The following is a 23,838-nucleotide window of genomic DNA, read 5'->3' as shown; positions in this document are numbered from 1 at the left end:
CCCGTACACTTTACACAGTTCCCGATGAATTTCTATTGGTTTTAAGTTTTTTGCCAACAAAAAACGAATCACGGACCGCACCTCACAACTGGCGGAATTTCAAATTTGTATATAAAAAAAAACGGGCAGTTTTGGGTATATAAAAAAAACGGGCAGGAGATGTTCCCGTTGTCACGGCTGGACGCTGACTGAAGTGCCGAGCACGAGCATACCAATATATACGCGATTGGCGTGCGCCTGGCGGCGTCTCAGGTGGAAACGTTCCTTACTTTCTGAATAGCCCTCGTATATAAACAAATAGAATAGTAGGTAATAAGAAGTATGTATATAATTTTTTCAGTCTGAAATATAATAAAGAAAAGTTTTCTGATCACATCAGCAGCAAACTCAGCAACAACTGTAATATATACAGCTCTCTTATATTAGTAATAAACTCAATAATGTAATTTTTGGACATGCATAAGAAGTACCATCATAGTCAATCAAGTCCCTGAGTCAGTTAGCCCTGGAACCAACAATGCACTGGCTCTTTAGGTTCTGGTATGCTCTGTATGGAGAGTCTTGTAAGGACAAAAATACACCCACAGTACTAACACTAGAGAAGATGGATAAGGAAAATGGCTGTGTGGTGAAAAAGACTGATCATAATGACATAATGGTAGATCAAGGTAGTTTACCATTTGTTCAGAACATTTCAATTTATCAATAAGATATTATTAAACTTCTTTGTTGCTACAGGACTCTGACTGAAATCCAGTCAAAAATATTAAATAATTAAACACTACTTAAATTAGTACAAATTCTTATCTTATAAGTGTACTTCATTACTAATGGCATTGCTTCAGGAATGATTGGTCTCAGAGTGGACATGCCAACTGTCAAGCTATAATTAGCCCAGTTGTAATGAAGAATGAGGTGTGGCAGATAAGCTGTATATTTTGCTTGGTGAATAATTTGAAAATCTGCAGACATATTCTCTACAGGAGTGGAGATGTTAACATCTCCTTGAGCACTAGTACAAGTTTTTAGTACAAACCATTTTACATGTATTTCTTCTGATGTGTAATATCTGAGCGTGTTTACTTACTAAAGGGTTATGGAAAAAACATAAGTTTTTTTATAATCGTAAAGCACTTTGGGCTTTTGAAACTGTGAAAGATGAAACTTGCTCTAGCACACTGTCTAAATTAAAACCAGATGAAAATTTGTTACAAATGTACTTTCTTGTGACTCATTTTGTTGACTGACATTAAATATTGTAAGAAGGATTGAGTTTGAACCATTTTATTTTTCATAAGATCATAACCCAGGATTGGGGCTTTTAGGAAGTGTATGCAATTTAGTTCCAAAAAAGAGAAAAATCACAGAGGTGTGTGTCTGGCCTCCTAGTATGCATTTAGAGCGACAGGAATTTTCTTAAAAATTTGATAGATTCAAGAAAACATAATTCAACATGTATTTTCAAATATAATCCCAAAGCTAAATGTTACAGTTATGAGCACACCTTATTAAATCCTAAGTAAGAAAGAATGATCAAATCAAAATGATTAATTTAGTGTTCATCTGCTTTTTGATGGTCAAGTGATTATTCATGAGAAATTTGTGTCTTAAGTACTAACTGTCAAAAAAAGTTCATTCATGAAGTTCTTGAAAAGCCAAAAAAAGGTGATTCTTTCAATATGGCCAAACATTACAGATTATTAGGTGTTGAACCAAGGTGATGCCACTTGACACATGGCAAAGGGGCACGTAACAAAGGAGATAAAGATCCAACAATTCTCTTTAGTCTTTTGATCTGAGTCTTTATGACTTTTTCTTTTCTCTAACTGAAAACTCACCTGAAATTTCAAAATTTTAATGTTGTTCTAATTCTGAAAATAATCTCACTTGAGGATTTTCATCATTGCTACAAAGATTGGGAACAACATCTCTGGTAGTGTGTAGTCTTATAATGAAACTATGCTGAAGAAGGAAATGCTGATTTGTTTATTACTTATAAATAGACTTTTATAAAAACAATCTATTACTTTTTTGCTACATTACATTTTATCTTAAAAAATAACAAATTACAAATACGCAAAAAAAATTTAACAATAATATACTTACTTTGGAACAGGAATTTCACGTATACAGCTAGCTGAGGTCAAAACAGTATTTTTGTCTATAATGATTCCACTGCATAATGCTGACTGATTTTCAGTATTAAATATTAATGCCTTATTAACAAAAAAAAAATTAATAATTACAATAGGCATTGTTAAATAAATAAATATATATATATAAAAAATTCCACTTATTGTTTTTTTATATTTTTTATGATCACTACTGAGAACTTTTGCAGAAGTCTGTTTCTTCAGAATGTAATTTCTTATGACAGATAAAAAAAATTTAATTTTAGTTTTTTTGCTATCTCTAACTTGAAATAAAATGAACTATTCTGGTGCTGTTGTAATGTACTGGTAGATAATGAAACTATTGTTTTGGTGACATTTAAGCATATTTTTAAATGTAAATTATGAATTTTAAAAATGTTTATTTAAACATAGTATTTCCTTGAATCTCGTAATGTTAGTAGTTAACTTATACTAATTATATCTTCATTGCTGTTTTCATCATGTATATTTTTTCAAGGATGAAGGATTTAAATTTGAAAAAAATGTTTGTGCATGTGTGTGTGTGTGTGTGTGTGTGTGTGTGTGTGTGTGTGTGTGTGTGTGTGTGTGTGTGTGTGCATATGTATGTATGTGTGTGTAAATTATGTATACACACAAATAAATTTTTTCAAATGTCAATCTCTCATGCTTGAAAATTACATAGAAAAAAAAATTGTTTTATTGAAAAGAAAATATTTCTTTTTTCCAGTAATTCATTTTTTTGTTCATGTATTACAATATAACTGAATCCTGGGGATTTTCATCATACCTTTCTCCATACTGAAAGTTCATTATTTTGATGTAAATAGCTCACTTTTGCCACTTAATGCAGTATTTAGAGGAAAAAGAGTCTGTGGTGAACCATGTACATATTGCCAGACCACATTCAGTACTCATTCAATGTAGAAAATTATTGAATGAGTTAGAAACTCACAAACATTAACAAGAAGAAGTTGCAGGGAATTAGGAGTTGTCACAAAGATCTATTAGAAGAATCTAAACAAAATATTTACAGTTGTTTCCATATAAAATATAATTGGTACAAGGACTGAAACCCATAGACTACCATCAATGGCTAAATTATGCGATTTGTATCATGGAATTAACCAGAAAAGATAATGACTTAATTCAACTTATTCTGTCTGAGAATCATTTTCATTTAAATGGCTTTGTCAATAAGCAAAACTAATGTCTGTGGGGCGCAAAGAATCCACAGATAAATCGTCAGCGCCAGTTAAACCCAACCAAATACAGTGTCTAGAGTGGAGAAACTTTGCATGAAATTACTGGACCCTATTTCTTCAAAACTGATGCCGGCAATGCTTTCACAGTCACTGGTTGAGATATTGGAATATGTCTGACAATTTTTTTATGTCCTGCAATAGAAATAATACTCAAATGTGGTTCCAAGAAGATGAAACCACATTTGGTTTATGGGAATACTGCCCATATAACCAGAGCTGCAATGAATTTCCTGGGGCAACTATTCGGTGAGTGAGTTCCAACATTATTGGCCATGTTCGCCCAACTTTTCAGCTCCCAATTACTTCTTATGGGGATATCTGAAAGAGAAGGTGTAAACACACCTCAGGTAAACTCAGCTCAGGTAAACTGAACAACACAAGGAAAATATCTATACTCAAAATTTGAATATTGAAGTCTTCAACTTTAACTAATGTTATAGGAAATACCTGAAACAGCCGAATTTTCAAGGCAATTAATGGAGTTTATCTAAAAATATTATCTTCTGTACCTAGTCAAGATAATCTCCAAAAATTAAGTTTTCATTGTACATAAATATCATTAAAATTGTTTCATTGTCAAAAAAAGTTATTTATATTTCAAATCCTGTTCTAAATTTTGGCCCACTCTGTATATATATATATATATATATATATATTAACTTAACAAAATCAATTCTTTTTTTGTTATTGTATCTGTCCATATTCACCTCTGTACTAATTATGTCCAAGACAAAAGTATAACACAATTATCCACCATCAGTACAGAATTCAACAATGCTTCTTACTTTATGCTTATTGTTTTTTTCATTTAATAGCGCTTTCAAGAGTTCCCCTCATTGTCAGTTAATAAAAACATTCTTTTAAAAAGTTTTTAAAAAATTACACATCAAACTCAAAATATAAAATTGCCAAAATAATACAAAAATATGTAATCAAAAATAGAAAATTCCGTGTGGCCAGCCACATATACAGTACTGTATCAAATGAATTAAATGAACTGTATTAAATGAAAAAAAAAACAATAAGCATAAGGTAAGAGGCATTGTTGAATTCTGTACTGTTGGTGGATAATTGACATACTTTTGTCTTGGATATATAAATAATTTATTTATTTACATAGTAACAACAGACTTATGCCCTCTTATAGTTACTAGATGATAAATATATTTTGTAACGTATGAAAAATGCCATACCTGACCGAACCTTTTCTTTTTCCTGTTTAGCTTCCGGCAACTACCGTTCAGATAATTCTTCAGGGGATGAATGAGGATGATATATATGAGTGTAAATGAAGTGTAGTCTTGTACATTCTCAGTTCGACCATTCCTGAGATGTGTGGTTAATTGAAACACAACCGCCAAAGAACACCAGTATCCACGATCTAGAATTCAAATCCGTGTAAAAATACTGGCTTTACTAGGACTTGAACGCTGGAACTCTCGACTTCCAAATCAGCTGATTTGAGAAGACGCATTCACCACTAGACCAACTCGGTGGGTACCTGACCGAACCTGGGCCCACTAGATGAAAGGTCTAAACACTACTACTCCTGCCATGGAGATTGGTGTATATACATATAAGTTAAGTATTATATTTTATGTGTTTATGTGTCTGTGTGTATAAAATTAATAGAAAAAAATTATAAACAGCATCATAAGTATAATAAGTTGGAAAATTAAAAGAATTTAATGCAATTACTCTAAAATAGTTTAGAAAAATCATACTAATTTAACTTTCAGTATTCTTAAAATCATTAGAATTCCAGTTACTTGAGAAGAAAATATTTTAAAATGAAATTACATCACTTACTCATACTCTGGTTATGTATGAGTACGTGAAAATTATGTTGTAGTTAAGAGGGTTGTATTCACAATTTTAAGAAATAAATTGAAGCAGTTAAATCTGCAGACTAAACAATTTTTGCATCTGATTCCTTAAAAGAGTAACAAAAGCAGCTATTTTCAACATGTTTTACATTTCACTGAATAGCATAATGAAATGCGATAATACTTTAAAATTATTAAAAATTACAAACAACTTGCTTTCAAATGGTATATAATTGCAAAGATTTTCTTCTACTAATATTAGCAGTTTTTTCTCATGATCAAAGTTATCTTCTCCTTCAGCAGAGTTCTGGTAGCAGTTTTATTAATGACATTTGTCTTAAAAATAATTAAAAACCCTTGAAAAAAAAGTGATGTAATTTCTATGAGATTGCCTTGGCTCTGCTAGTGACACACTCAATCACATAATTTCTTATTCTTTATTTGCAACAAAATACAAAAAAAAATATATAAAAATTCTATTTGAGACAATTAACGTAGAGAATGGGATAAAATCTGATGAGCAACAGAAAAGGTAAAAAATAATTAAAATTGAAGTGGAATACATTTTAATTCTCAAAAATGACAATTAGAAATAAATAAAAAAAAGATTAATTTTTTTAACAAAGTTCTGATCCTCTGTTCTAAATATCATTATAGCGATCAGAATAACAGCAGGAAAAAATATGTATGACAAAACAGAAATAAAATTGGATAATTGTAATTACTAAGTAATTAAAAAAATACAATTTTTTTTTGAGGGGGACGACAGTTGAGTAATATGAAGTTTAAAATAATATAAAGTTTGATAAAAAATGTATTAAATGAATAAACATGACATAAACTGAATTTATGAGATTACTTGATTTTGTAAAAAAGGTGCTGTTTATTTACTCTGAAAGCTCCTTTATCAAGTATAAAAGTTCCAGTAATTTGAAAGTAAGTCATTTAGTAATTTTAAAATATTATCATATTGTGTTATTTGCTGTATAAACAATATTTGCCTTAAAAAGGTTAAAAAACTCATAATCAACGTTCAACCAAAACTATTATAGGTAGAGACTTGAAATTTTCAGGGTACCTTCGTATCTTTAAATAGGCGCGCAATAAGAAAGGATTTTGCGAAATTTTGATTTTAAGGGGTTCAAATCGATATAAAACTAAATACGCTATACTAAATATTTTACGATTCCATTGCAATATTTTTCCGATATGTGTGTCCCCTATAGACTAAAAAACTACTGGACCGATTTACGTGCGGGGAAGAAGGGAGAAAAGGAAAAATCGGAAAAGGGAAATAGGGAAAATTCGAAAAAGGTAAAAGGGAAGAAGGGGGAAATGGAAAAAGAAAAAAGGGAAAACCGGAAAAGAGGAAGAGGGAAATGAAAATGGAAGAAGATGGCGGGGATTAAATAAATTTAATTAAAATTAAATAAAATAATATTAAATTAAATTTAAAATAAATAAATACTTAAATTAAAATGGAATTAAAAAATTAGCATATGTAAAGCAAATAATTGAAGATGTCAGATGCAAAAAAATTGGTTTAGATTAAAAGCGTAGGTAAAGCATGGAAATTAAGTAATTCAGTACATCTGTCAAATAAGTAATATTAATACATCGTGCGCGCGCGCGCAGAGCGACAGAATGTGTGAGTGCTCCAGAAGAATACCGTTAAATTTTACAGCTTTATTTCCCTGTTTAAAATAATGAAAAAAGTTCATAATAAACTGTGTCCGGAAAAGGCTTTCTTTTTAAATTAGGAATAACAAAGAATTTTACCATGAATTCTGCTTAGCGGCAAAATGAACCTATACTGAAATTCATCGAAAACCAGCCGGAATCGAAAACCGAGGAAGAAGGGGGAAAGGGAAAAATTGGAGAAGGAAAAAATCTAAAAAGGTAAAAGGGAAGAAAGTAAAAAGTGAAGAAGGGGAAAATGGAAAAAGGGGGAAACGGGGAAAAGGAAATGGAAAGGGAAAAAAGAAAAGAGAGTAAGGGAAATGGGGGAAGGGAAGTAAGGGAAAGAGAAACGGGAGAAAACGGGAAGGGAGAGCGAAGCGTGCCATGACGCTCTGATCGTGATTGGAAGAGCAAGTAACCATAAAGCACGGGTGATGCTGCGATGGGGATGCTAGATTTGGGATTGTAATAAATTTTTTGTTTATCTTTATTGGACTTTTACATTGAAATTTTATATTTTAATTCATTCATAAAACGGATTTGTTTAAGAAATATTGTTCAATTTTCTTATGTTCCTTTTTTTGTTTACCTTTATTTAACTTTTGGACAACAATTCATTGTTTATCGTAAAAAATAAGTTTGCTATTAAAAAAGCATTGCAAGTGAAGCTATATCTATATTGTGGGCAAAGTCGCGACGAGGTACGCTAGTTTCCATATAAAAGATTAGCAGCTATAAAGCATTGAGTTGATTAAATGTAATTAAAAAAATTGATTAAAATTTTGTGTTATAAAAAATATTTTTCACTGTACTTTAACATTATCTCGTATAACATTCATAAGTGGATTTTTTTTTCACTTTGTCATTCCAAAAGGCTTTTTATAAGAGTACTACAAATTAAATACGATCACATACATTACTGTAGAAATTAAAATGTTAAAAAGTGTTTATTAAATACCATGATTATTTTTAGTTGTAGAATAATATATTATTAAGAATTTTTCTTATCCAGAGAATAAGAAAAGATAAATTGCTACTGAGGTGATTTTCTTAGATGTGATTCTTGTTTAGAATGTATGTCTAATGAAGATATAAGAGAAGTATGGGAGTACAAGAGAAGATGAGACAGAAAGGAAGGAACTAGTGTATAATATGTATACAACTCGTATACAGAATAGACGAAAACTAATGACCTAATAGATTGTGTGTATGGTCTCTTTATAGAAGATGGAAAAATAGGAAGACTGCCCGGTAGCTAGAAAATGGGAATCGCTGAGAAATGGCAAAGCAAAGATCTGTCAGTTGATGGGTAGTCTTTTGTGATATTTAGACAGGAAAAAATGCCAATGATAAAGTAAAATGCTGGGGGTGGGAAAATGATATTAAATTGATTTACCCACAACACTAACTAAAAATTAAGAAATAAAAATTATATTTAAAAAAAGTATAAAAAGGAAATTTTTAAAAGAAAATTTTTTATTAAATTTAAATTTTATATATATGAGTGTAAAACATAAAAAAACTGAACATTAAAAAATCAAGCACAGGGGTTTTTTTTAATGTAAAGGATTACTGTGTTTGCTGGACTAACAATTCACATGCAAAATTTGCATGAAATGTATTACATTCTGCTAAACTCATTTAAGATTTCTTAATTTTAAAAAATGTTAAAATGATTTTTAAAAATGACTAAAACTTTTAAACATTTCAAGATTTTTCAAACCATTATAAAAATTTTATTGAAGCTATGCGTATTCAATGAATTAAAATGTCTCCACTTAAATAATAAGTATGAAAAAATTTATCAGAATAAATGTAAGGGATAGATTAATTTAATTTTTTATTGAAATCAATTTTCCACAATAAATGACTCAATAGATAACAGAAATGTAATGAATTTAAAACAAGTTACAATGAAGTTTGAAATAATACAGATGACGATATTTTCACCTAACATTGCCAAAGAAAAAATAAATATACATTTTATAAAAAATTTTTTGGTGTAAGTCATATTTGATTTATACTGATTTAATGAAAAATGTAATAAATAATTTTTCCCAATCAGGCTGAAGACAAAGTGTATTTGAAAAAATAAATGGACTATAGAAGTCAATTTCTGAAAATTGTTTGAGGTATCTCTTTATATATTTCAAGTGGTAGCAGCAATTGAATATGAAAAATAGACCTAACACACACACACACACACACACACACACACACACACACACACACACACACACACACACTCACACACACGCACAAAGGTAAATCACAAAGTTCTACTGGGGGGCTTAAAAACCTATTTTATTCGTGACAATAATGGAAAAAGTTCATATAAATAAATGTACTAAAATGCTTTGCTTGCGAGTTACAGCTAGTGAAAGATTTTGCTCTTATTTCAGATATCCTCGTAAAATGGGGTCGTACTAAAACTTTTAGCAGGTTAACTAAGGAGCAGAATTAGTAATTTTTTATGGTTTTTGACCAGAAAGATTGAATAAATTAAATTCAAGAACCGAATTTGCAGTAGTTTTTGAGAAACAAAAACTACTGCAAAGTAGTCCCGGACAACCTCGGAGACGTAAGTGACGAACACGGTGAACGTTTCTACAAAGACATTTCGGTGATGGAAAGCCGCTATAAAGGAAAGTGGAATGTTAACATGCTAGCCGATTACTTCGATTAATTCGGGATGTGTCTGCTAAGGCTATTTATAAAAGAAAGCATCATCGAAATCATTCTAACATAGGTATGGCCATGCAAAATTATAAATTTTACAAATTTTCCTTCAATTTTTTTTGAAGCCTATTTAATTTAAAACTAAGGGTGGTAGAAAAATTTGTATTTACAGATCTGTAATGTACGCAAAGAAGAGGAGTTCAAGAAATGGTGTCACACTTAAAGAAACATTAAAAATTTTTGTTGTTTATCAGTGTAATTATTATTAGTAAATCAATATATTTAAATAAAAAATGTATTAAAAAAAATAAAACGTTGGAAAAAAAGAGAATAAAATGAAGTCGAATTCGAACTGTTTTTGAAATTTTTATATGGTATTTTACAGTTATTTAATAATGTAGTTCTGAAGTTTGAAGCTAATTTTATCACAGCAACAGAAGGGAATTTTAGACATATTCTGAATTAATTCATCAACTTCAGGAAAGAAAAACCCACAAATTTATACCATATTCTGTCAAAGAATTGCTATGCACTCCAAAAAAAAATAATTATGTTCAGGAACAAAAATTCTTTTCAAGCATACACAATTTTTATTATTCTAGTATCCAATACTTAAGAGTTTTGGAGAACCAGTTTTGATAGTTAGTAAGTTTCAGTGGATAAATTTACAAACTGAAATTGCCTGGTCTGATTTAGAAGAGTACTCAAGTTGTTAATGAAATTATAAAAGATTCCACAAATAATGATGACCTATTTGATGAATGTACATTGTTGAACCAGGTAATTCAAAACCAAAGGGTGGGTTGTAATTCAAGTTCTGAAAAAGTACCAGATACTATTGAAGAGAAGTGGAAAGCAATTTTTAAGGTGTTTCAAAAGACTGATATTTCATGTTACAATATTTCTAAAATGGTTGTGTTTGCAATGTCTTCACATGGGACATCTACTCCAGTTAAGTGAGTTTTTTCAATTACAGGGAACATTTGGTCTGCAGAAAGAGGTAGACTTTCAGAGTCTACTGTTAAACATCTGCTAAATGTTAAAATTAATTCAGAACTTTCTTGTTGTGAATTTTATGATGTAATTAAAACAAACCATTTTTGAAAAAAGTCATGTCTAGTGAAAAATACAACTGAATTAATATGTTTGTTTCAGCAAACTGTTAAGACTTTTAAGTAATTTCAAAGATATGTCCTTGGTTGGACCCAAAAAAATATGGTAAACCTATTTATTCAACTCAGTGATGAAGACAGTTTGAGACCATTTCACTTCTCACTTTCCCTATTAACACTCAAGATGATGCTTGTGGTTTTTGAGAATGGTTTGTCTTTTATGATATTGGCTATAAATTATTTGATAGGTCACAGATAACACTCAAATTGAAGTACATTGTAAAGTAAAAGTTACTTACTATTAAATAGAAGTCTTAATTTAATAAATAATTAAGTCAGTAGAAAAAATGTATGATTGAAGAATACTTAAAAGAAATTAAATAATCTAAGATTTCCGTCTTACAAAGAAAAAGATCAAGATAAAGCATGAAATGTTTAATTACCTGATAAGGAAACTGGGTCGCATTAGCTACCTGTCCTTCTCGAATACCAAATGGTCCATAAAATGATTTGTTTATTGGCGATGCTAAATAACCTGCAATAATTATAAAAAGAGGATTAATGCAGTTAGAAACAGTTTTATTACATTAATATCATTTTTTATTACAGCATAATCATGTTCATAACAAAAATATCAGCTGCAAGTAGTTTTAAGTATGATAATAATTACATATTGAATTATACGTCATAGATAATAAAATTCTAATACAACTTCAAAAAAATATTATCATCCTGATAATATTGTAACTTATTAAGTATATATAAAGTAATTTATTCTGAAATGAAAAAAAGATTGATCTTGCTGTGAAATTTAATCCATTGCAATCTGTTGCTTTACCGATCTATCAACTACACATTCCCTTGGCTGATTTAGTATAATTACCTTACTTATGAGAGTTGATATTGACTTACAATAATAAACTAATTTCTTGCACAGTTACAACAAAGCTCATTGAACCCAATTTCTCTAGCTACCATCCAAAATGTATATAGGTTTTTGCTCAGAAAAATATAGTACAATATTTTTAGATTATTAGTGACTTAGTTCCATCAGTGACCTTGATCAGTGACACTGATGGAACTGCAAATTTAATACATCAATGAACGTATATTCACTTCCCAAAGGAAGCAACAAGACCAAGCCTCTAAAACTAAAAGAAAAGTAGATCCTACCAACTAAATAAGAATGAGAATTACCAAAAAGCAACTGAAAAAATAACAATCACAGATAAACTTGAAGACCTAGTCAACAACCATAACCAAATCGCAGAAGAATTGGCCTCAATAAAACCCTGTAAAAAGCATCAATGATAGAACAGCGAATGTAATGAAACAGTGGAAAAGAGATATCAAGCATGGCTATTACACCAATCCAACAAAATCAGAAACATACTTCCAAAATCTAGTAAAACAAAGAAAAGAAACCACCAAAACCCTAAGGAAAATAAAAAGATAACACCATAAAGACACACTGAAATCAATAAAAGAAGAATTCAACAAAACCCAGTCAAGGCACTACCAAAAAACCTTCAAAAATATGATCCTCCAACCTTACTAATGAAAACCATAATCTGGCTCATAATAATTTACAATGCAGAAATCCTAGCTAATTATTTCAACAAACTCCTAAATTGAAAAAAAATCAACAGAACTCCTAAACTTTGACACCAGCACCCCAATAACAACACCACTGGAAAACATCAACCCTCCCACAATAAAAGAAGTTTACCAAGCAGTGTGTGAGATGAAGCATTACAAAGCGGCAGTAGAAGATCAGACCTTTGTAGAGATTTGGAAAGATGCAGGAAGACCAGCAGAAATTGCCCTTCATCAACAGCTTGTCAACATCTGGATCAAAGAAAAACTACCAGAACATTGGATGACAGCCCTCCCTCACTACTACACAAAACAGACCCCAACATCTACATGGGAATTTCACTCCTGATCACAAGATACAAAACTCTTTTAATAATCATCCTCAAGAAAATTGGTTTACAACTCGAGAAAGAACTAGGAGAATACCAGGGAGGTTTCAGACCCTGGAGGAGCTGTCCAAAACAGATCATGAGTCTCAAGCTAGTAATGGATTATAACAGAAAAAGAAGCAGAGGCATGCTGATAACACTTGTAGACTTCAAAAACTCAATAATTGCATCCACAGAGAATCCCTACTAAAAAATCTAAGACACCTCAAACTACATCCCAAATTAATAAACATGATAAATCTGATCCCCACAAACACTAGGTCAAAAGTGAAATTCAGTGGTAAACTCTTGGAACCATTTGAGATCAAAACAGGACTTCGCCAAGGTGATAGACTCTCACCGCTACTATTCAACTGCGCTCCAGAAATGATAATTTCTATTGCTATAGAAATTGCAATAGAGAGAATGACTCAAAAAATGCCCCCCCCCCAAAAAAATAAAAATAGGCCAAAAAATCACAACAAACTGCCTTGGTTTTGCTGACGAATTGGCACTGCTAGCAAACGATATTGATGAAGCTAAAACACAAATATTAGAATTTCAAAATATTGAAAATAAAATTGGTTTCAAAATATTTTTCGAAAAGACAGAAATTATGCCCAAAACCAACACAATTAAAAAAAGTAACATAAGCAGTAAGTAATAAAGTCAAAATAAAATAGTAACCCAATTTAAATACCTTAGAGAAATAATAACAAACAACCTAAACGAAAAATCCTCAATCCAAATAGGAACAAACAATCTAGATAAAGCACAAAATTTAGCCTGGCACACCTACAGTGAAAAGTGTTTATCTATAAAAACAAAAATAAGACATTAAAACACAGTTTTAAATCGCAAGCCACATATGCAGCTAAAACACTCTTCCACCTGATTGAGCAGTCAAAGACTAACAGATTCCAGAAAACTGAAAGAACCTTCATCAACAAAAAGTACCAGAAAGACGAGCAGTGGTGGGAAAGAATCACTGATACCGTGCATAAGAGCAGACTAGGATTCTTTGGACACATCATGATGTGTCCATCTTGCATCTTTATGAGGATGCAAGATTTGTAACTTCTGAAACAGCTGGTACAGTAAAAACTCAACTTGAAAAACACCAAGACAAAATTCATATGGATCAGAGAAATAAAAGAGGAGTTGAAGGAAATTAGCCTTAAACCAGAAGACACTATAGACAAAATAAATTACATGAAAAAATCAGGGATAAAAACACTTGCTTCACACTTACAAGAAAGAAACTCACAACATGAACATTTTTAACACTAGAAAGGGGACGGATATATATGTATATGTGTATTTATAAAATTAAATATGGAAAAGAAAACTGTATCGTTTTTCAAAGGTATGGGCAATAAAAGTTTTAAAAATATATTAAGAGCATTTAAGAACATTACAAACATAAATCTAATTTTTTGGATCATACTAAAAAATATAAACACACTTTTTCAAGATACAGCAATATTAGAAATTAATAATAACAAATATAAATATCATTTTCTTGAAAAATGACGTAATGAAAAGCATTGATGAAAATATAATAAATGAAAAACTAAAATTTTAAAATGATAACTAGATCAGATAAATTATAAATTTAATTTAATGATTAATTTGAAATTTAAATAAACTACAGAATCATTCTTATCGTCACAACAACTGAAATTCTAGGAACAAATAATCAGTTTCATTAAGTGAACGGAAGGAGGTCCTCAGATGATTCCTTGACATGCTTTAAAGTTGATGTTTTTTTTTTTAATAAACATATACTTAACTTATGAATCACTGCCTATTCACTATAAAAGCACTCATAAGTGTATATGACAAAATTAAAAAGTAGTTAGGCAGTCTTTATTAAAATAATCATTTTTAATACTCATTTACTAAACGAGTTTTATAATGGAAATGGAATGATATTTCTTTCTTTTGTGGAGCCTTATATAAATTGTTTTTAATCATTTATATTGTAATAAAAATCTAATATTATAAAATGATAAAATAATTAAGTACAAAGAAAAAAAATTAAATATCCAACTCATAAAATGATAAAAATATATATTGCAATTAAATGATTTAAACATTATAAAAATTTGTCAAGAAAGTAAAAACACTATACTGCTTATTATCAGATGCAGCAATCCAGGACTGTTTTAAACAACTTAATGCTGTTTTTTTTTATCAATGTACTACCTGGATATTTATTAAACAGAATTGAGATGGACGCAAATGTTAACAAAAGTGCATTTTTCAAACATATAAAAGTAAATTACACTTATATGTACTGCTTAATCTTATTCATAATTTTATTACCAAAATAATTTGCAGCAGGAGATATAAAATAATATGTTTGAAAGAAATAATAATAATAGTGATTAATTGTTTTTACATAAATAAAGACTTTATTATAGAATAATAAACAGATAATCTTCAGCTGAATAACCTAACCTAATAAAAAGGTGATAACATGAAACTTTTAGTAACTATACAAAATAATTTGTTTATCTTTCCATAATCCTACATATTACTAATATTTATGCATAAAAAATAAATTTCTTTATTTATAAATATAAATTTTCAATGACAAATAATGCCTTATTGAAGAAGAAATATAGATTTCAGTTAGGTGGTTGTTAAAAATTAATTTTTTATTATTCTGAAGTAAATTATCAATAAAATTTTAATAATAGAATTATTCATTGAATTTTTGTCAACAAATCTGTTAAGTTATTTTATAAATTATTTCACACAACCAAGCTTTTTATGAACAAAAAAATTAAATTGAAAATTCTATTAACATTTTTCAGGGGAAAAAGATGATAATTAATTTTGTTTACTTCACTACCAGAAAAAAATTCTGTATTATATTTAAATGTACTGTATTTCTTCAATATTTCTGGATGGAAACTAGAAATATAAACATATAGAAATTTAAATAAACATAGGGTATCCCCAAACCCTATGTGTTAACAAGTTAGTTAGAGTTTTACCCAATTCTTCTCATAACAAGGGGTATGAAAATAGAAATTTATTTGTTGTAAATTTCATATCATACTATTATTAAACAGAGGATATTTCTTTCAATACAATTGAAACATATAATTTCTCACTACTGTTTTACAACAAATGTTTAATAATAATTTTAACATAAAGAATTAGGGTATTTTTACTGCCCTCAAATAATCTATTTCTAATACATAGTGTTCAAAAAGTGATGTAACCTTAATGAAGAATGTTTCCTTCTTCTCTTGTAGGTTTAATTGAGGAAAATTGAGGAAAAATGGTTTACACAATGCAGCAAAGAATATCCATTGTCTCCCAATTCATTAGATGTGATAGTTATGCCCAGACCCAGAATGTCTTCACAGAAATGAATGGTGTGGATGCACCAAACAAGTCCTCCATCAAATGGCTGTGCAACAAGGTCCAAGAGACAGGAAACGTGGAAAATGTAGCCAAAAGTGATCAACCGAAAGTGATCACCAGGAAAGTTGTCCAGCTTGCATCGACGTGCAAGCTGCATATTCTGTTAGTCCCAAGAAGTCTGTATGATGCCTACCTAGTCAGTCTGGTCTCTCTGTTGGTAGAGCCCACACGGCATCGCACAAGTGTTTAAAGATGCAGAATTTGTTTAAAGAAGCATCCATGCAGAATTCGTGTTGTTCATGAGTTATTACCTGCGGACATTGGAAAACTTGTAGCTTTCTGTCGGTGGTTCATGTCATCTGTAATGCCAGATGGGGAAGTACTTGATGATTGGTTTCTTTCTGACAAGGCTTGGTTCCTTGATGGATATGTGAATCTACAGATTTCATGCATTTGGTGTACGGAAAATCCACATCAGCCACACGAGTCTTCTCTGGATGGACAAAAAGTGGGTGTTTGGTGTACAATGTCACATAGGCATATCTTCATGACATTCCTTCATGGCACAGTAAACAGTAAGCGCTACATACAGATGGTGCAACAATCTGTAAAACTATACTTGCAGACCGGCTAGAGTACACGTGGTTTCAGCAAGATAATGCTATGGCCAATACAGCCAACAACACTATAAGTTTCTTGGATCAGCGTTTTCATGGACGAGTGATTTCAGAGGGGTTGTGGCCCTCTCAGTCTCCTGATTTATCCCCTTGTGACTTTTCTAGTGATGATAACTTAAGGGTGCTGCTTACAAAATTCATCCTTACACTGTTCCCAAATTGTAGAGCGAAATTAAACAATGTGTCGCTGCAATACCTCAACATATGTTACAACATGCATTTAAGAGCATGCAATGGCGTATTTAATTATGAGAATTGCATAATGGAGGCGACTTTCAACATCTACTGTAACTTACTCATTTTCCCATAAGGTTGCATCACTTTTTGAATACCCGTTAAAATAAGTATACTTTTCTCTTTCTAATCAACTTTAACTGAAATTAACCAATACAGTAATTAATCTTTAACAAATATCAAGAGTGTACAATGAAACTCCATCAATGTTAATATCAGTAATCTATGTGACCAATATATTAAACATGATTTTGACCATTGACATTTTATTTCTACTTTAAACCCATCAACTGGTAGGACACTCACCCTGAGATGTTCCAGCCATCAGGCTTGCTACAAGCCTTCTATTTATTTTTGATGAGTTGTATTGCTGTACTTGGATGTCGACCTACAAATTTCCTTCTTTTTCTATTAGTTCTATTACAAAATAACATCTCTTCTTAATTTTCTTCTATTAATAAATCCAATTGTCACAATGCCACTCTACATATATTCTTCATAGTGATATATCTAGTATTTCCTTTTAAACAGGAAAAAGAAAGAAAGATAGTATTTTCTTCATTCATGTTTTCTTTCAGCTTTGTTCTTTGAAACGCTTCCTTTACGAAAATCTAATCTTAATTAACTCTTTTATTTTTATAATTATACAAAATGTCTGATAGGATGAGGGAGCTAGTGACGGCGATTGTGCAACAGATGTGGTTCAAGCCCAAATAAAACAAAAAAAAAGGTCAAAGGGGTACACTTAATGGTTCCATCACGCGAATTAAAAAGTTTATGGAATCGTTTAGAAAGGATAATCAAGATATTGAACTGTTACAAGTCAAATTCGATCATTAAAGGCATTAAAAATCAACACGAACTATGCAGAATTTATATTAAATCCGATTATTAGCACAACCGCATAGATCAATCAACTATACGATCTTGGGAATCAACTTTGACAGCTGATTCTTTTCCATCTATCGATGAATTTATTGTTTTTATTTTAAAACTGAGACAAATGTTAGAAAGCTCTGCCTCAGTATCTCAAAGAAATCCACGGCAGAAATATTTGGAGTCTTCATCTTCGAAGCTTTCTAATCAATCCAAGCGGGATAAAAATAATTCTTATCAGATGCATGTTTATACTATCACAACTAATTTGCAATGCCCGTACTGCAAAAAATCTTACCTATTGTATAAATGTGTAAATTTTCTTAAGTTACCTACTGGCGGTAAAACATCATTTGTCAAAAAGTACAAGATATGCTTTAATTGCCTTAATAGCAATCACATGTGAAAGATTGTAATAATTCTCATTGTTGTAAATATTGTAAGCAAAACCACTATTCAATTTTACATGATAAGCGAAAATTTGAAATTGACTCTAATCGTAACTCTACTGAAAATAATTCAAACGGCAAAAATGGAATTGACAACAGATATTTGATTGAAATTTGTTGAAAATGATGATTGATGAAAATTGACTGTTGAAAAAAACGCTCTTAATTATAATACAAATGCAAGTAGCAGTTATTATAGTTTAAAAATTCAAGGTGTAATTTAGGTTTTACTTGCTACGGCCGTCGTTAGGGTAAAAGATTTGGACAATCGACTGCAATCCTGCCGTGTGTAACTTGATGCCGGCTCTCGGGTCAATTTTATTACCGAAAACGTGGTGCAGCGTTTATGACTAAAACTAAAGCGAGAATATTTACCGATCTCCGGAATAAATAACGCTTCTGCAACGACAAAATATAGTGTAAATATTGAATTGTACTCCAACTATGGGCATTATTCTACTTCTATTAAATGTTTTGTTCTATTGTATATTCCCACTGCACGTGTGAATAAAACACATGGACATTTCCGAAGTTTATGACGCTTGCGGACAGTAATTCGAATACACCCAGTAATGTAGACGTTAGTTGGATCTGAATTATACTTACGTTTAATTAAAAAGGGACAAATTAAGAAAGGTGAAAATTTTCCAGTTATTCAAGAAAGTAAATTAGGTTGGATAATTGCTGGAAGGTTACCGTCCGTAAATACAGAAGAAATACCTCCTTTTCAAATTTTGGAAATTAGAAGAGATTGTCATTAAAACTCACACCAAAGAAGAAAACGTATGTGAACAGCACTTTTTAGAAAACTTGAAAAGATGAAGATGAAAGATATATTGTGCGATTACCAAGAATTCCGAACCGTATTCCTCTAGGCAACTCTCTTAACAATGCCCAACAGTTTCCTGGCGTTAGAGAGAAAACTAAACAAAGCCAGTACTCTACGAACTGATTACAACAATTTTATGAATGAATACCTTCAACTTGGTCATATGCGGATGATTCCGCCATCATTATCGAAGGATTATTTCATATGTAGCAGCGATATCGAGAATCCATATTATCTACCACACCATGGGGTGTTTTAAAAAAAAATAGCACTACAAGAAAAACTCGCGTAGTCTTTGGCGCGTCTGCCAAGGCGGAAAATGGAATGTCACACAATGATACCTTAATGAGAGACCCTGATGTCCAACAACACTTAATATCAATCGTTTTGCCGTTTTAGAACGCATTTTTATGCAATGACTGCGGATGTCGCGAAGATGTACCGACAAGTTCGTGTTGACCAGAAAGACTATGACTTGCAACAGATTTTGTGGCGAAATTCAAGCGATAAGGAAATCGAACACTATCAATTGACCACTGTCACGTACGGATCTGCATCTGCTTCATTTCTTGTAACAAGATGTATAATTCAATTAGCTAATGAAAATACAAAAAAATTCCAAAGGCTTCGAAAATAGTCTCCAGAGATTTTTACGTGGATAACCTACAAACTGGTTGTGATAATTTAAATGAAGAAACACAATTACAAGGTGAAATAGTCTCGATCCTTAAACAAGATGGATCTGATTTACACAAATGATGTTCAAATGAGCTCGCGCTTCTAAATTCTGTGGTTGAATTGGACAATGCCAATCACACATTTAATTTCTCTAATAACGGTATTAATACGTTAGGTTTAATCTGGGATTATCAGAAGGATATGTCGCGTTTTCAAATAAACTACAAAAATTACAATGACCCATTTACTAAAAGAACAGTTTTAGCGATCATATCGTCCGTATTCGATCAATTAGGCCTATTAGATCCAATTGTTATGCTATACAAGATATTTATGCAAAAATTATGACTTTAGAAACTGGAGTGGGATGATATACTTTCAGGAAATCTTCTTCGTGTTGGGTCTGATCTCTATTGAAAGTTCCCATTTTTAAAGCAAATTCGGTTCCAAGATTAATCAAAGGGATAGGAAAAATAATTGATTTACAATTACATGGATTTGCCGATGCCTCAAAGGACGCCTACGTTGCTTGTATAAACCTACGTTCTGTTGATGATCAGGGAAATCTCACAGTCAATCTCCTTTGCTCAAAATCAAGAGTGTCATCAATAAAACAGATCTCCATATCAAGATTAGAATTATGTGGCGCACTTTTATTATCAAAACTATTCAAAAACGTTGCTCTTGCGCTTTGTTTAAATATAAATAGTAATTATTTTTGGACAGATTCTACAACTGTACTTTCTTGGATAGCAGCCTCACCAACAAAATGGAAAACTTTTGTAACTAACAGAGTGTCAGAGATTTAAGAACTTACTGAAAACTCCTCCTCTATGAATCATGAGACCTTGCCGTTGGTGAGGGGGCTTGAGTGCTCAGGGATACAGAGTAGCTGGACCGAAGGTGCAACCATATCGGAGAGGTATCTGTTGAGAGCCAGACTAAGGAATGATTCCTGAAAGAGGGCAGCAGCTCTTTCAGTAGTTGTTAGGGGCGTGAGTCAGGACGACTTAAACGGCCGTATCAACATCACTCAGTCCTCTGAGTACTGCGCAGCTGAAAGCAATGGAAAACTACAGCTGCTTTTTTTCCAAGAAAATGTGGCTCTCTGCATTTTCACATAGCAATAATGGAGGCGCCTTCCTTGGTAAAATATTCCGGAGGTAAAATGGTCCCCCGTTCGGATCTCCGGGTGGGGACTACTAAGGAAGGGGTCACCAGAAAATTAAAAAATAACATTCTACGAGTCGGAGCGTGGAATGTTAGAAGCTTGAAAAAGGTTGGTAGGCTAGAAAATTTAAAAAGGGAAATGGTAGGACAAATGTGGATATGGTAGGAATTAGTGAGGTTCATTACATCACATATATATAATATTGAATCACATTATATCATCGTAGATGGGTTAAATTATGGCGGGAAGTATGTTGAGATATAACTCCGCATGATTCACTCGGCTCCATCTATACTATACAGAGTCATTCACGGGAACCGGATGTTTTTGAAGTGGGTTGTACTCGGGCGTTCGTGGTGGGAGGGGCACGTGGCTGGTGTCTGACGTTTCCTTTGTTCATAGCATTTACATTTTAGTCGTTGAGATGGAGCCGTGGACGCTAGACCAACGCCTGTACGCGTATGACAGTTTTGTGCGAAATGACGAATCCGTAACTGCTTGCTGTTCAGCGAGATTTCCGCCGTCAGTTTAATATCCATCGTAATGCAAGTGTCCCTTCTCGTAACACAATATTGCGATGGGTAAACAACCTTCGAACAAGTGGTTCAATATTGAAGAAAAAACCACACCGGGTCCCCGACGAACTGCTAGCACTCCGGAGAACATCGAACGAGTAAGGGAAGCCATTGTCAGAAGCCCACGCCGCTCTATTCAGAGGCATTCAGCATTGCTTTCTAATGAGCACAAGTACGGTAAGACGAATTCTGCATACAGACCTGCATTTCCATCCTTACACGACAGCCGTCGCGCAGCAGTTAAACGAGCAAGATTTCACGCAGCGATTACAATTTTGAAGAAAATGACATTTGTTACTGTTAATGAGTGACGAAGCCCATTTTCATCTGAATGGCTTCGTCAACAAACAGAATTGCCGGTATTGGGCAGAAAGAAACCCACATCAGCTTCACGAGAGACCACTTCATAGCCCAAAGGTGACTGCTGGTGTGCAGTAGGAAAGGTCGGTGTTATTGGACCATATTTTTTTGAAGAAAATGACGCTGCCGTAACTGTAACAGCTGATCGTTACGTTGCGATGTTGAATACGTTTTTCATCCCTGAGTTACGAAACCGGGGAATCGATTTTCGAAATGTGTTATTCCAGCAGGATGGAGCTACAGCGCACACAGCGAGGGCAACGATGGCTGTTCTCCGTAACTTGTTTCCGGGACGGATCGTTTCCAGATTCGGCGACATTCCTTGGTTTCCTCGGTCCCCCGACTTGAGTAGTTGTGATTTTTTTCTGTGGGGGTTTCTGAAATCGCGTGTGTACGGCAATAAACCGCGTACATTGGAGGACCTACAGATCGACATTCGTCATCACGTCACCCAGATTGATGTAGACATGCTGCAAAGAATTGAGGCCAGTTACCGTGAAAGGCTACAACAATGTATTGCCCAAAATGGACATCACTTGCCGGACATAATTTTTCGTTCATGAGTAAGTAACAAATGCTTTGATTTAACAAGTGTTTCATTACCAATAAAACTTTTTTAAATAAATATTCAATTTTTTATGATTATTTTAAAAACATCCGGTTCCCGTGAATGACCCTGTATAAGCGGGCTCAGCACTAGATCTGGCTGTCCAGTCCAGACCAGTCTTGTTCAGGATTGTCTCGTCTAGTCTAGTCTAGTCTAGTCTTGATCTATAATTTTAAAACTTATATTATTCAGTCAAAATTTATACATCATATAGTAGACATGTACATACATTAAATTAAATATATATTTTAACAATGTAATACAAATTAAATTAAATTATGAACATGTTAATATACAATTATTAATTCGAATCGGTATTTATTTTATTTACAGTCCACTTAACATAAAAAACAATTGTGGGTTGTTTCTGATGCACGGCTTACATACACAACTTAATTAAAAATATTTATCATTTTATTTACATATAACATTTTTTCATTTATTTAATTTAATGATTCTAACTAAAGCGCGCGCACATACCGTATATAATTCGCACTAGTGTGGCGGTACCAGCGGCGGTGGTCGACACAAACTAAACTGATGATGTAATTTCACAACTTACAAAGAATAAATTTCGCTTGTATGGTCGGCAAACTGGTGTAGCCACGAGACTTAACGCTCGAGGTACCGAGTCAACCGGGCGATCGTGTTCAAGACCCAGCTAGACGAGTTACTTTCTCACACTTTAATTATTATTAATTTATTTAATTCTACCTGTCACATGCGATGTCACAATATAAATGACTAGAACAGCATTTTTTAGTGCGAGGGTGATTTTGCAAAAATTTTTTTCTGGTAATATTATTATTTTTTAATTGTTAACAAATCTGTCAAAGAAAAATTTGACCTTAATTTGGCGAAATCTCAAGATAATGAGAGTGACCTTGCTCTACAGCATCACTCCCTTGAATTTTTAAGCTAAAAATTTAATAGCATCAATGCCTTATATATAGAAGTAATTTGATCAAGTTTGGTCAAAATCGATCCAGTAGTTCTGGGGCTATAAGGTGATTTAGAGGCCAAACTGAACACACACACACACACACACACACACACACACACACACACACACACACACACACACACACACACACACACACACACACACACACACACACACACACACACACACACACACACACACACACACACACACACACACACACACACACACACACACACACACACACACACACACACACACACACACACACACACACACACACACACACACACACACACACACACACACACACACACACACACACACACTAACCTCCAGAAAATTTCCATCCAGTTTTTTGGGTTTCTAAGATATCAAAACATCAAGATCTGGTGAAAAC

The 23,838-nt window shown here is 32.3% G+C and overlaps 1 protein-coding gene across 1 annotated transcript in view; it reads right to left on the bottom strand.

Moving 5' to 3' along the window:
* Window positions 1-23,838, bottom strand: part of LOC142329686 (uncharacterized) — a 68,098-nt gene that overhangs the window by 25,811 nt on the left and 18,449 nt on the right. The window contains exons 2-3 of the mRNA XM_075374384.1: window positions 11,138-11,229; window positions 2,107-2,216 (exon numbers count right to left, since the gene is read on the bottom strand). Of these exons, the coding sequence (XP_075230499.1) occupies window positions 2,107-2,216; window positions 11,138-11,229 (202 nt within the window). The remainder of the gene's footprint in view (window positions 1-2,106; window positions 2,217-11,137; window positions 11,230-23,838) is intronic.

Source organism: Lycorma delicatula, chromosome 9 (assembly GCF_047948215.1).
Source record: "Lycorma delicatula isolate Av1 chromosome 9, ASM4794821v1, whole genome shotgun sequence".
NCBI lineage: Eukaryota > Metazoa > Arthropoda > Insecta > Hemiptera > Fulgoridae > Lycorma > Lycorma delicatula.
This window is presented reverse-complemented; position numbering and strand designations above follow the sequence as displayed.